General features: G+C 42.1%; 1 protein-coding gene across 1 annotated transcript; it reads left to right on the top strand.

The window, feature by feature from the left end:
* The first annotated feature begins 311 nt into the window (after positions 1-311).
* DNAAF8 (dynein axonemal assembly factor 8) lies at positions 312-13,618 on the top strand. The gene is made up of 8 exons (XM_063314723.1): positions 312-913; positions 2,829-2,942; positions 3,401-3,916; positions 7,642-7,744; positions 8,376-8,517; positions 10,009-10,155; positions 11,631-11,723; positions 13,040-13,618. The coding sequence occupies exons 1-8, from the start codon at positions 785-787 to the stop codon at positions 13,407-13,409; spliced, it is 1,614 nt and encodes a 537-aa protein (XP_063170793.1). The 5' UTR covers positions 312-784; the 3' UTR covers positions 13,410-13,618.
* The last annotated feature ends 221 nt before the right edge of the window (positions 13,619-13,839 follow it).

Raw genomic sequence — 13,839 nt, 5'->3', positions numbered from 1 at the left:
CGTCTGGGTCTCGCCGGGTCCTAACAGATAACACGAGAAGCAGCTGTTTAAAAAAAAAAGGGGAGGGAAGAGAGGATAGCGGGGTTTTCTTCCTCGCGTTGACACGACCTCTTTCAAACGTTTTACTTTTTCTTGGCTAGTCGTTTCCAAGCACGGTAGGCTTGCCCACACTATATTGACGTTGATATCCTACCAGGACCTCCGGGGTGGGTGGAGCCAAAGTCGGGAAACGCACGCCGTTTGAAATGCGGCTCGTGGTAACGGCGGTTGAGTGGTGTGGAGTGGAGGTGGTTGCTCCGTTGCGACGAGGAAGGGGTCGTGTGAGTGGCTGGGCTACGCCGGTGGCGTAAGAACGAAGCGGGATTCAACCGGAGAGTGGCTGTCGCCTCTGGTTGCTATGGAAGCGCCGAAGGCTGTCCCCGTTGCTAGGAGGCGGGGCTAATTGATGGACAGTTGCCAGAGTTACGAGGCTCCCTTTCCTCCCTCCCTGTATCTTACTCTTGGTTCATCGCCCCCGAGCCCCTTCCCCCCGTTTTAATTGACGTAACTGAAACAAATATTGATAATTGCTGGTCTGCTGCTAGTGTGGTCTTGAGGGTCAAGGGCCAAGTCTGCCCAAAGACCCTCAGGGAGATCCCTGGAGAACCCGCCCTGTAGAGGCTCCCGCATCAAAAATAGCATTTCTCCACTTGGACGGATATCGCTGGTTTTTTGCTGCCTTTGTTCCGTGTCTTTAGGGCCACGCACTGACTCCTAGCCCAACAGTAGCCCGGGACCCCTTCAGATGGCATCGGGGGACCGAAACAAGGAAGCAGGGGGTCCCCCTGACCTTCGTGGCTCTGCCTTCCGGTGGGGAGCCCTCCTGTCTGCAATAAGAGATCAGATTCCTTCGATGGACTCTGATGTATCCTTGGTAATCCAAGTTCAGTTTTCTGTTAAGTTTCAGCTATTTGTATCAAGTAAGAGGAATTTATTTATCCAACAGATTTGAGCAGTTAGATTCTATGGTCAAATACGGAGGAGTCCACCAAGTGACATGGTCTACCTTGAGTGGACATGTGTTTGTGGAGCGCCCGAAGTAGAAGACATTGCACATGTCCCATTTAACTGCCAACTCTATGCCCCAGCAAGGGCTCAGTACCTCCAGACACTACTTGACAGAACCATACATTGGGACTTCTGTTGACCACATATGGATTTGTGACCTGAACTCACAAATATATATGTAGTCAAGAGAACTGTTAAGTTTGTAGTTAGGGCTGTCCAATTGAGAACACAATTTATAGAACGCATTGGGGTGGCTTGTAAAGGTGACGAATTCACCTAAACACATATTGTTTTTGTATTTTATTACTCGTCTTATTATATCTTATACTTTTATCTTACTCTTCTATCTCTATTTTACCCTACTGTATTTTCTCCCACCTTAGTATATTTTATGTTACCTTACTGCATTTTATCTGTCTTACGGTACTATATTTTATCGTGGCTGATGCCAAACTTTTTGATATGGTCAATTGACTAATCAATAAAGTTATATTACTTACTAATTGTAGACAGGCTTAACTGTCACCCCTACAACCCTCATCAGAACAATCATCAGAACAACCTTCCATCCTTCTTTTTCTACCAAACTTGACAACCAGTAGTAGCAGTTCTGGTGGGGTGGGTGATTTGAAGGAAACAGAAGTTCCTACACTGAGTACACTCAGTTCCTACACTCAGTTTACACGGAGATCCTTACCTTAAGAGGACATGTGTTTGTATCAAGTAAGAGGAATTTATTTATCCAACAGATTTGAGCAGCTAGATTCCATGGTCAAATACGGACGATTCCACCAAGTGCCTTACCTTGAGAGGACATGTGTTTGTGGAGCATCCGAAGTAGAAGTCATTGCACACGTCCTATTTAACGGCCAACTGTATGCCCCACCGGGGGCTCAGTACCTCCAGACATTAATTGATAGAACCACACACTGGGACTGCAACAAAAGACTATGTTACTTCCTCCAGGGGACAAATATATATGTGGTCAATAGAACTGTTAAGTTTCTAGTTAGGGCTGTCCAACTGAGAACGCAATTCATAGAACACATTGGGGTGGCATGTAAAGGTGATGAATTTATTTAAATTCACATTGTTCTGTATTTTATTACTCATTTTATTATATCTTGCATTTTTATCTTACAATTTTATCTCTATTTTACCCTACTGTATTTTATCTCACCATAGTATATTTTAGCTAATTTTACTGTATTTTAGCAGTTTTATGGTACCATATTTTATATTTTATATCTTATAATAGCTGTTGCCCAACTTCTTGATATGGTCGTTTGACTAATCAATAAAGTTACTCTTTCATTCATTTATCCAAGAGGTGGAGATTTGCAGAATACTTAGGGAGGCATCCTTCAAAACTGTGGTGCCTGTTCAGAGACAGAATTGAGGGGGACTGGATGAAGAAGCTGCTTTTCTCTGCAAGGCAGGCTAGGATAGCAACAGAAATTCAAGCTGAGGCCCTGCATTGTAAAGGTTGGGTTTAATTTCCTTTCCCCACGGGCAGCCATAAACAGATAAGAAAACCTAACGCTGTTAAATAGCACTGCACTGCTTACTGTGATTTGTTCAGTCCTGTTTTATTTTTAAAGATCATTTCTAGTGAAATGCCACAGATGCGGACATCGCTTCTTCCAGGTAAGTGAGCTTAGTTTACAGTTTTATGCTGGGATTAATGACATCCCCCAAAGAAGCAGTAAGCAGATGTCAGTGCCATCTTCTGTGGTTGCCTTTTAACAAATGTCATCCAGTTTCTATCTCCTGCATGACAGGCTGATGGGGAGGAAGATGAGGAGCTTTTCCTGTACCAACGGGATCAGTCCAACTTGATTCCTGACCTGACAGAAGAACTGGAAGATTTCTCACTGGAAGGATCACACTTGCAGGTCATTGATTCTATCTAATTAATTTATCTAGTTATTCTATCTGGTTCTATTTAACCTAGAATTAATAAAGCTTAGTTGGGCCAACCAGAAGGTTGTTAAAGCTCTGAACAAAATTCTTTGACTGCAGTTTTACAATTTACCTGAGTTACTGTGTTCAACCGTTTTCTAGATAAACCCAGTGCCTTGAGGCCTAAACTAACAAAGGGGCTGGTTTTGCACAATGTGTTAACAACAGCAAAAGTAACCAAGGGTAACAGTACCCAAGCATTACATGTTGAGCAAGTGCAGCTGCTAGATCTTCAACTTACCTGATTAAGTGTGTTGTATAAACATAGCCTCAATGTGTGGCATAGACACACACAACAGCTGGGCACAAAGCTTCTGCCTCAACATGTTAAGTTTTTCAAATGTGTATTACTGTTTATGGCAATGTAACTGGTGTTTCTTCTAAATTTTAGGAAACATTTTCCCTCATGAGTCATCCTCAGGAGATCTGGAATGAATATCTGGGAAGTTCAGCTTTGCAGAATGAGAGAGTCCCTCTGTCTGAATCTAGGGGGAACCTCTTGCTTGACACAGGCCTCTCCAGATGTCAAACTGAAGAAGAGCCAAGCCAACATGCCATTAGTTCTTCAGAGTTCTTTATGAATGAGCAGCAATTTGGTGAGGGTATCTCACGAGTCATCACAGAAAAAGTGTGGGATCTGAAGAAAGAGAAGAACGCTCCAAATTCATCATCTGATACGTTACCAACCATGGACATATCACCTTTGTTGATGTTAGACACTGGTGAGAAAGAGCGAAGGAAGCTAATAGAAACGACAATCCTTTCCAAAGCACCGTTAAGACTCCCTTCTGACTTAGGTCATCCACAACCCCAAAATAAAAACCATTTAGAAAGAATGGCAGAGGTAAAAAAGGAGACTGTTGTTTTAGCTGAACATCCCCAGGAACTGACGCTATTTCGCTTCAAGGTACGGATGGGAATAGGATCTTTTCTGTCTCTGTAATCATCTGCTCATCCAAGCTTCTGAATTTCCCTTTCTTTGTATTTGATAATAGCTGATTAGGAGGATTATATTACCATGAATAAAGGTGGGAAGCTTGTAGATGCTAATACAGCAGCTCCCCGGTTTAAGAACGAGTTCCATTCCTAAGTCTGTCCTTAAGTCAAATTTGTACGTAAGTTGGAATGGTTATTTAGCATCAGTTAGTCAAAAGTTTGTCTTAGTATATATTTTACCTTTCTATGCATATAAAACACTTAAGAAACACTTCCAAATACGCTAAAACGTCTTAAGCATAATAATACGCAAAGTAGTGTTGTGTATTTAACCCAAAACATTGTGCTTAACTCACATTTTTAATATAATAGTCTTTATGGCAGTCTGTTCTTAACTAGGAATCGTCTGTAAAACGGGACGTTCTTAAACCGGGGACCTGCCGTATAGCAATATGTTTATTTGGTGTGTGTTTATATCTAAGTGCAGTGCAAGACTTACTTTTCCTTCATCACAGCCCTGTGAGATAGGTTGGGCAGAGAGGAGTGCCCGGCCCAAATACAAGTAGTGAACTTCCGTGGCTGAGGCGGTGCTAGAACTTATGTTTCTCCACTCTTAGGTGAACCAAGCTTGTTTGCTGAATGCTGCTGGTTAAGATGGTTGAAGGTGGTATAGTAAAGGTAAAGGTTTCCCTTGACGTAAAGTCCAGTCGTGTCCGACTCTAGGGGGCGGTGCTCATCTCCGTTTCAAAGCCTTGGAGCCAGCGTTGTCCATAGGACACTTCCGGGTCATGTGGCCAGCACGACTCACGGAACGCCGTTACCTTCCCGCCGAAGCGGTACCAATTAATCTACTCACATTTGCATGTTTTCGAACTGCTTGGTGTGCAGAAGCTGGGACGAGCAACGGGAGCTCACCCCGCCGCGCGGTTTCGAACCGCCGACCTTCCGATCGACAGCTCAGCGGTTTAACCCGCAGCGCCACCGCGTCCCTATGAAGGTGGTATAGCAGAGGTCTTTTGCCTGGTGGTGACCATGTAGCTTATCCTGCTGTGGCTTCTTTATGTTTTTTTGATCTTTTGCAAGTGATTCTGTTTCATCGGGTATACTAGCAGAAGACGATAAGAAATGAGTAAAGAGTGTATGTCAGGAAACAACAGCCCCATCACGTTGGCTATTTAAGTTGCCTCCTCTGTTCTCCGTGCATGTAAGAGGCCCTAGTCCAGTCCTCAGCATCTCTAGGTAGGACTGGAAAAAGTCCTCTTGGAAACACTGGGGAGTGCCGTTAATCAGGAACAACAGCACCAAGCTAGATGGTCTCGTGCGGTGTTTCTTAATCTCAGCAACTTTAAGACATGCCGGCTGGGGAATTCTGGGAGTTGGAGTCCACATGTCTTAAAGTCGCTGAGGTTGAGAAACACTGGTATAGGTTATGGCTCTCCGGCAGTTTGAGTCAGGATATTGATGGCACAATGACCTAGCCACAGATTAATTACAAGACATGAAAATGTTGGTGTGCTCATGTGTACTGGAGTATAAACGTGAGTGGCTAAGCCAGGCTCCCAAAGTTCCAGACATTCCCCAAAGCTGGACTTTCCTTTGACCTTGCTCTAGCAAAGCCGTGTCTGATTTGAACTGTAGATAGTCCTGTTTCAGAGCCCGTGAACTTAGCCCGTTCACTGAATATTTCTTGGGCTTCATAAGAAATTTGTTGAAGGGTTCCAGTGTATCATCACCCTTATTTTCCTGTAGCTGAAGTGGATTTAGGTATACCTCTCACGCTTCTTTGGAAAAATGCTTTAAATGTAATTTCTATTTATTTGCCATCTTCATCTCTTCCCCACTCTGTAATCAGTGGAACTCTGGGGTCCTTGCCAAGTCACAGTTAGCTCCAGCCTGATGTGACAAATTAAGCTGGAGCATCTGATCAAGGCCCAGAGCAAATTTTTGCTATTTTAGAGCTGGGCTAATTTGGGGTGGGTGGGGGGTGGTCTTCCACTTCTTAGGAGCTTAGCAGCCAAGAACAACATGATGACCCGTTTTTGTTTTTGTAAGAGGCAACAAATAGATGAGCATTTACAGTGAAAACAGCATTAGCTTTGATCACCAACAGTGTCTGAATCAGAATGAAAGGCTTGAATTTACATATTTGTTGCAACTGTGATGCTATTCAGCTGTAATTGGCAGTTTACGTCTTCAGAATGATGTACAATTGCTATTGTGGTCCTCAAGCTGTCAGTTTATAACACAAAGCTTGGAGCTCTAAAATGAAAGAGACAGCAACACACATTTCTAACTGTTCATATTTTGAAACTTGGCATTTATAGTATCTTTTTCAATATATACTTTGGGAGCAAATGTTTGGGAATACAGACAGAACCCTACTGAATAGCGAGGTAACTTGCATGGAGCCATGTGCATTCTACAGTATAGTGCAATCAAAAGTGGGGTGTTTTTTTGGACATGTTCCTAGTATAAAATGTGTCAGATACAGTAGATGACAAAAACAGCAAAAGTTTAATGCTGTAAGTACTGAAAAAAAAATTGAGTGTTGGATGGATTGTTAAGATGTGAGTGTAATGGTTGCCTATTCTAAAACACCGTCAGACTCACGAGCAGGAATTCAAAGATATCTGATTTATTAAAGAATAGTATGCAGGATCACAGAGAAAGCTGAGAATGATGAAAGTGCGCCAAATTCAAGCTAAAAACCCTCGGTGCAAATTAGATCCCTCCCCCCATTAGAATCTCCTCAAGTTCACAATCCCAGGTGCTCCTAACGGTTTCTGATGGTCTGCGGGAAAAGGCCTTGAGCAGAGAACATAACCCAAACACATTCCATTGTACTGATTTCACACACAGAGCTTGGTACAAGGTCTCACAGCAGCTCCCTCCCAAACAGAAACGCGCGTCAGCACCATGACATGGGAAACGTTATGATGTATACACTACATTGAATCAGTGAACATGACAGTGAGGATAGTTTGCAATGGCCCAAAGGAAAGCTGTCATAAAGCTTAATAAAAATGAGTAAGAGTTATAATGTTTTACAGATAGACATGACGTAGAGATTGTGCAAGTTAAATCTTTTAGCACTGATTGTGCATCTTGTGTTAAAGCAGTATACTTCTGCATCACAGAAGTCTACTTAACACCAACTTTTTAAACTTAAGTTTTAAGTAGTCCTTACCATGGCTGCTGAGCTGCTGAGCTTGCCGATCGGAAGGTCGGCGGTTCGAATCCGCGTGACGGGGTGAGGTCCCATCGCCAGTCCCAGCTCCTGCCAACCTAGCAGTTCAAAAACATGCCAATGTGAGTCGATTAATAGGCACCGCTTCGGCGGGTAGGTGACGGCATTCTGTGTAGTCATGCCGGCCACATGACCACAGAAGTGTCTACGGACAAATGACGGCTCTTCGGCTTTGAAACGGAGATGAGCACCGCCCCCTAGAGTCGGGCACGACTGGACTTAATGTCAAGGGAAACCTTTACCTCTACTTACCATGGCTGCATAGCACTTTGGATTTTACTTCCAAAAGATAGTTCAGAAAGTATAGGAGCATGATCCTGGGAAAAGCACATTTGCTATAATGTCACAAAAAAAGTACCAATTTGCACTCCAAAGCAGCTTTTGGAGATTGAATCCAAAGTGCTGGTGAACCTTATTTTTTATTCATTCATGAACTACTTTCCTTCCAGGATATTGAGAAATGGGATCTAGACAAAGTTCTCCAGAAGCTAGAGAAGCAAAGTAAGACTACAAACTGGCCGGGGGAAGCTGGATCTCCTTCTGTGAGCCACGGTGAGTTCACAGCACATTAGAACACACTAAATCTGTAACAATTGATTGAAATGGAGTTGCATATCCACAACGTTCAGATGTTTGTGTAGTACTTTATAGTTATTCCTACTGTAATGCATTCAGATTCTTCTTGATTATTTTATCTTCCCCAATCTGTTGCCCTCCAGATGAAATTTAGCTTCAGCTCCCATAATCCCAGCTAACTTGATTTTTACTAGGTAGGGATTATGGGAGCTGAAGTCCACTTTTAATACAACTGTTTAGTGGAGGTTATCCCCAGCATTATGTACCTTTCAGAGGTATAAAGATTCTGGAAACCTGGCTTCTACAATATAATTTTATCTATGGCTATACAACAAGCCAAATCGTTGGCTGAAAACCATTAGCACTTGCATGATTTTTCCCCCAGGTTCTCAGCTCGTATAGAGGATGTGACTTTCTTCCAAAACACCTTTTTTCCATTTGAATGAGAAATGATTATCATAATGCTTTCCTGTAAATAAGGATATAAAAATGCCCTGTAAGTGCGTGAGTAATCCATGCTCCTTTCCTGATGAGCTAGACTAAGAAATAAAGATATTGACCTTCCTTTTCCCAGCAAGATTAAGTAGTTCTTCTTTCCCACCTTCAGAGACTTTCAGGGCTGTGTCCCAATCAAGGCTGATGGGAAAACTAGAAGAATTGTCTCGTAAGCAGTCGAAGACATTTTTCCCTCACTGCCAGAGGCGCCCTCCCAAACTTCTCTACCTTGACCAATGCCGGGGGGATGCGAGGTAGGCCCATTTTGCTGCCTTGGCTGGGAGCATCATTAGATCTGCCCAAAGTTTCTTGCTACCGAAAAAGGAAGTGTTATCCAATACTGTGGGGATGCACATATTTTTTGCCAGGCTGTGAGCCATAACTTAAGTGATGCTTTGGAGTAGTGGGTGAAAGTCAAGACAAAGGAATAGACAGGGCCGGGACAAAAAATTGAATTTGATTTGATTGCAGTTTAATTAAAATTCAGCGCCATCATATCCACCTCAGTGGGTGACATCCCTACGTTTAAGATGATTTATCTCATCTTAAACCGAAAACACACAAAAATCCCTACTTTCTTTCTGGGATTGTTAACACCCACCAATCTGGACATATTTCTTTTTTTGTCACAAAATACATTTTTGGAAGCCAACTCCAAAAAAAACAAAAAACAAAAAACAAAACCCAAAGCCTGGCACGACTAGGACAAAACAAGTAATTATTGACTCATTGAATTCATTGTAACCGATTACAAATTACCTGTAAAATAAGGTAAATTAATTGATCTTTCCTGCCTGTGCACACACAAAGCATTTCTTCACACACAAACTCTTGCCTCATAGATGCATACAAGTTCATCACGTTCGCAGAAGGAGACTGTAGGAATCTGGTTACAGCAACCACTGATCTGTGGACGAGTATTCCTCAGTAAATCCTGTTGGACTGAATAGCTCTCACTCCCATCAAATCCCTTATTAGCTCTGTAACTCAGGGAGTGACCTTGGACCAGTCATTCCTCCTAAGCCTGTTAAATGCTGGAGGTGGACACACATCCCTCTCTATTTACAATAGCTTCATTGGTAATTGGATTATTTCCGGGCACAATTTAAAATGCAAAGGCCTACGTGAATTGGAAAGGGATGATTTGGGAAACCATACTGGTCTCTCTGTTTCTAATGCCTTCAGGACAGGTCCTTTACTCAGTCTTTCCATTGGGGACATGGATGACAGGAACATAAGAAGGGGTCTTGAAATGGTTTCTCCTAAGTTCTACAGGTCTCCTCCAAGTGAGGCCAGCCCAGCCCAGCTTCATCTCTGTAGACTTTATCTTAGCAAGGAAAGGTGGTATTTTGACATTTAGCTGGACTTAATGCTCAGGTATCTGAGTTATGTTTATTTTTAAGTAAATAGAATAGAACCATACAGTACAGTAAAACTGCTTTAATTACCATTGTATCCTCTTATTAAAAAAAAGCGGATTTGCAATATTACTCAAAATTCTTATTATAATTTCTTGACCAGCTCAAGATTGTTGTTGTTGTTGTTGTTGTTTTGCTATTTCTTGGTTGGAAATTATGATGTTAATCCAGGTTTGACCATAGATTATACTGTGTCTGTTTTGAACAAATGATGCTGTCTTGGCTTGTGTGTTAAATGAATGCAATGGAATGATCATTGTAAAATATTTCTAATCAGTTTTTGAGGGGAACAGATATTGCAAAAGTGAATGTCATTTATGCTTTCAGAGATGATTCTCTCCCAGCACTCGTAAGAAATGATCTGAGTCAGATTCCAGCAGCACTGTTATGTGTTCCAGAGCCTCCAACTGTGTATATTGATTTAAGGGACACCATAAAGCAAAAGCTTGAACCTTTGGCTGATGAAGCACAAAGGTAATTAGCAGCGTGTTGCATGGCAGCAATTGTGGGACCAGAAGATGTTTTTGTATCATCTAAGACAGGAGTTGCCGGAGATGCATTTGGCTATGAGTGGCATGGGGCAGAGAGGACGCATGCTTCCAAAAGAAGTTGGCCAGGACAAAAACCTAAATTTGATTCCTTTACCTTTAAATTGAAACTTGATTAAAAGGAAAAATATATGAAGTTATGTTTTTGTATAGCGAATACAGTTAAGATTTAGAAGGGAAGGCCACAGGAAATGAACCCATTTCTAAGATGTGAAAATTAAACTGATTAAAAGAAATGTGAATTCCACTGTTTTGCTCATATCATTAAATAATTGGATCTTAGGGTTGGAGGGGATCTCAGAAATCAGCTAGTTTAAACCCCTGCTCAGTGTACATTATGTGGTTTTCACCAACCCCAGATGTAAACAATAGCCTAAAAGTAGAAGACAACATTCATGGGTTCAGGATACCACAGTTGCTTACTATTTAAAAGTATGAGATACACAGGCCAGGAATACAGAATGCATGCGTGCTAGGTTAGATAATATCCCAAGATCAAGGCTACAAGTTGAGAGATTTAGACCAAGTTGTGTAGTACAACTAGTGACTGAAGGAGATAGAACATCAAATTCAACATTTGCTTTGTCCCTGAAAGTTGGGGAAAACTGAGCTGGTTGTGCCTACCACTGAAACATGTATTCAGTCTACAGACCCCGACTTAAGTCTGAGCAGCACAAGGTTTGGCTGTAACATCTGGCCTAATTGGGAATTGTTTTCCTTCTTCCCCGCCCCTGCTTTTTGTAATATCCCATCTAACTGAAAGTTACATTTTTGGGTCCGTTTGGTTGATTCTAATAAAGATACTATCCCAGCCGTGGAATTTGGTGTTTTTTTTAATGGATCAGTAAGGGCTACAATTTCCTTCTGTTTTCTTTTTGGGGGACTTAAAGGAGCAACATGAAAGAAATTCAGATTTGCCTACTCTGCCCATCTTCCAGAGGCTCCCTGTAAGGCAATCTCCAACATATCAAAAAAAAAATCTGAACTATGGGGTAGATTCTTTGAGATAAAGCTAAACAACGCTCCTCTGAATTCTGAGAACTGCTTTTCACAGAGCTGGATTCTGATGAAAGCTCTTAAGAAATGGATTGTTTGTTTTCTACTTGAGAGTGGAAGCTCCTGAGTATCAGCCTACAAAAGACAACTAAAATAGGCTCTAGTAAAACAATAGGAATCAAGAATTAAGAAAAGTCTGTTGTAAATTATGGGCAAACTGGCTTACTCATAGTGCATTCTGAATATTTGTTCCAGGAAAGATTTTTTTTTTTAAAAAACTCCCAGTGCTTATTGCACTTGATGTCAAGCATTGCTTTTCCATGAATGCTCTTATCAGGTCTGTAGTTCTGGTGGGTAGCTGTTGGTAATAAAACAGAGCAATGAGATTTCCCTCTTGTCTTTCAGCTTGAGTGACAGCTCCTCTGATGACGAGGAAGATATAGAAGTGACAGCCCAAAACGAAGAAGGGAGGATGAATGAGTTTTCCCAGCCATCACGGTACAAATGAACAATGGTCCACAAGCTCGTGGCACAAATGAGCTATCTTCACAGCAACAAATCCATTCTGCAATCATATGGGAAACTAGTTGATCCAGCACCTGACAAATACCTTGATTTAACCACCCACCCACCTCCTGCAGTTATTGCTACATTTTTCCTGGCTGCCAACTCGCTACTAAATGTACCCTTGATTGAATGCTATGGGTAACCATAGCTCTGTTTGGTGGGTCCCTGTATGAACTGTCTCTCCGTATACCCATTTATCTCATTTCCGTGTTACCTTTTTAGGAGCATGAACTCACGTAAAATGTGTCTCCTGTCCCTAAGAGTTTCATTCAAGGTGACCTTCTGGGGTGTTGTCATTTTCTCATCAATCCAGGGCCACTGCCTCTAATCCCAAATGCAAGTGTTAATGGTCAGTGGGAGGGAGAATCAAAACATACGTGCGTGCATAAAGACAGGCTAATGAAAACTGAGTTGGTCCATTGGCCATGAAATGTTGGAAAAGAAAAATGGAAGACTGGGAAATGGAGAAAGCCAGTGCCATGTTCTGCTTGCCCCCAGTATATTTTATGAAATGCCGGAAGAAAGCGTGGTGGCATCTTAACATTTCCTGTTAAGTAATGTGGATATATGTCAGCTTTGTCTGCTATGGTGCATTAGTTGTCCAGTCAAACTAACTTTCCCATTGTTCAACATGCTCTAGATCAGTGTTTTTCACACACATTCCCCAACATGCTGGCTGGGGAATTCTGGGAGTTGAAGTCTACACATCTCAAAGGGGCCAAGTTTGAAAAACACGGCCCTAGACAGACGGGACTGTTGTTCCCATCATTCAGAGTCAACACAGCTCCTTAAGAAAAGCTACAGAGTCAAGCTCCTCCAGCAGAGACCCTTTTAACAACTCTGGCTGAATCAAAACTTTCCCCTAACCAATAATATGGCTTAGAATGCTTTTGGCTTAGTGTGATGTATGAAATCAGCCACCTTGGTCTGTAGTAATAGTTTATGGCTTAGTATGTTTTGTGAATTAGGTCAAGATGGCCTGTTCAACAAAGCATGATGAAGTACACGGAGCTGAGTGCAGTTGGAGAACTAGCAGAAACATTTGCAGCTGGCTTAATTAAATCCTTTACCCATCCTTTTAAAGGGCTGCTCTAAGTTGCAGATTATGCAGCAAGCCACCATTATATCATAGCTCTGCATGATGTGTGAACTAAACCACATTGTTGGGGGGGGGAGTGTTGTTTACATGATGTATCAATCCAACATGCTCTGTCAACCAAAGCTTTCATTCTCTCTCTCTTTTCTAGCAAAAATTGCACTGGGAAATGTTTTCTGCTGCAACAGCTCCGAAACTTTCGAAAAAAGATGTCTCAGTTGCCAGCTATTGCACCAGACAAAAGGAGCCGAGATCTCCAGAAATCTGACCAAACTGATCTGCTGAATGTCAGAAAAAGGCGGAGTCTGAAACGCAGGGGTCAGTCCTTGGTGATGGCAGGAAATTTGGAGTCTAACGCAAGGAATTCCCTTCTCACTGACTGCACTAAGGGTGCCGCTAAGCCTTCTGGAGAAGTCCAGAAAGAAACCAAGGAAGAGGCATGTTCGGAATTGCCTCCAGGTTCTTCTTCAAAGAAAGACGCCAGACGCTCAAGGTATTGCATGAAGAAGCTGGAAATATAATTGATTTGCTATGTACTTCCTTTCCTCCAAGAAACTCAAGGAAGTGGAATAAGCCCCTTAATTCTGTCACTAATTGGGGTCTCTCATTGTGCTGAACTGTGCTGCGGTTTGATTTTCCTTTGCACGTAACACAAATCCAGTCGTTGTTGTTCGAAAGTCATGTTTCGGGCCCCAGTATGGCCAGTTATGGTTTAATCATTAAGTCTTTGTTAGACAAATCATGGCTTTAGCATGATTTCTGAACCCAGTCAGCAGTCTTGAAAGCTTCATGGCCAGTAGGAATTTGAGTCTGGGCCTCTTCATCAGTTTGAACCCAAGGCTCCAATCATTACAGGGTGCTGGCTCTTGGCAGTAATCAATACCATATTTATTTGAATTTGTAATAGAAGTCCATTGGACTGGGGTGGCTATTCAATTTGAATGAATAAAT

This window comes from Candoia aspera, chromosome 14 (genome assembly GCF_035149785.1).
Source record: "Candoia aspera isolate rCanAsp1 chromosome 14, rCanAsp1.hap2, whole genome shotgun sequence".
In the NCBI taxonomy this organism is placed as follows: Eukaryota; Metazoa; Chordata; class Lepidosauria; order Squamata; family Boidae; genus Candoia; species Candoia aspera.
The sequence above is the reverse complement of the archived record's forward strand: the minus strand, read 5'-3'. Positions and strand labels throughout refer to the sequence as shown.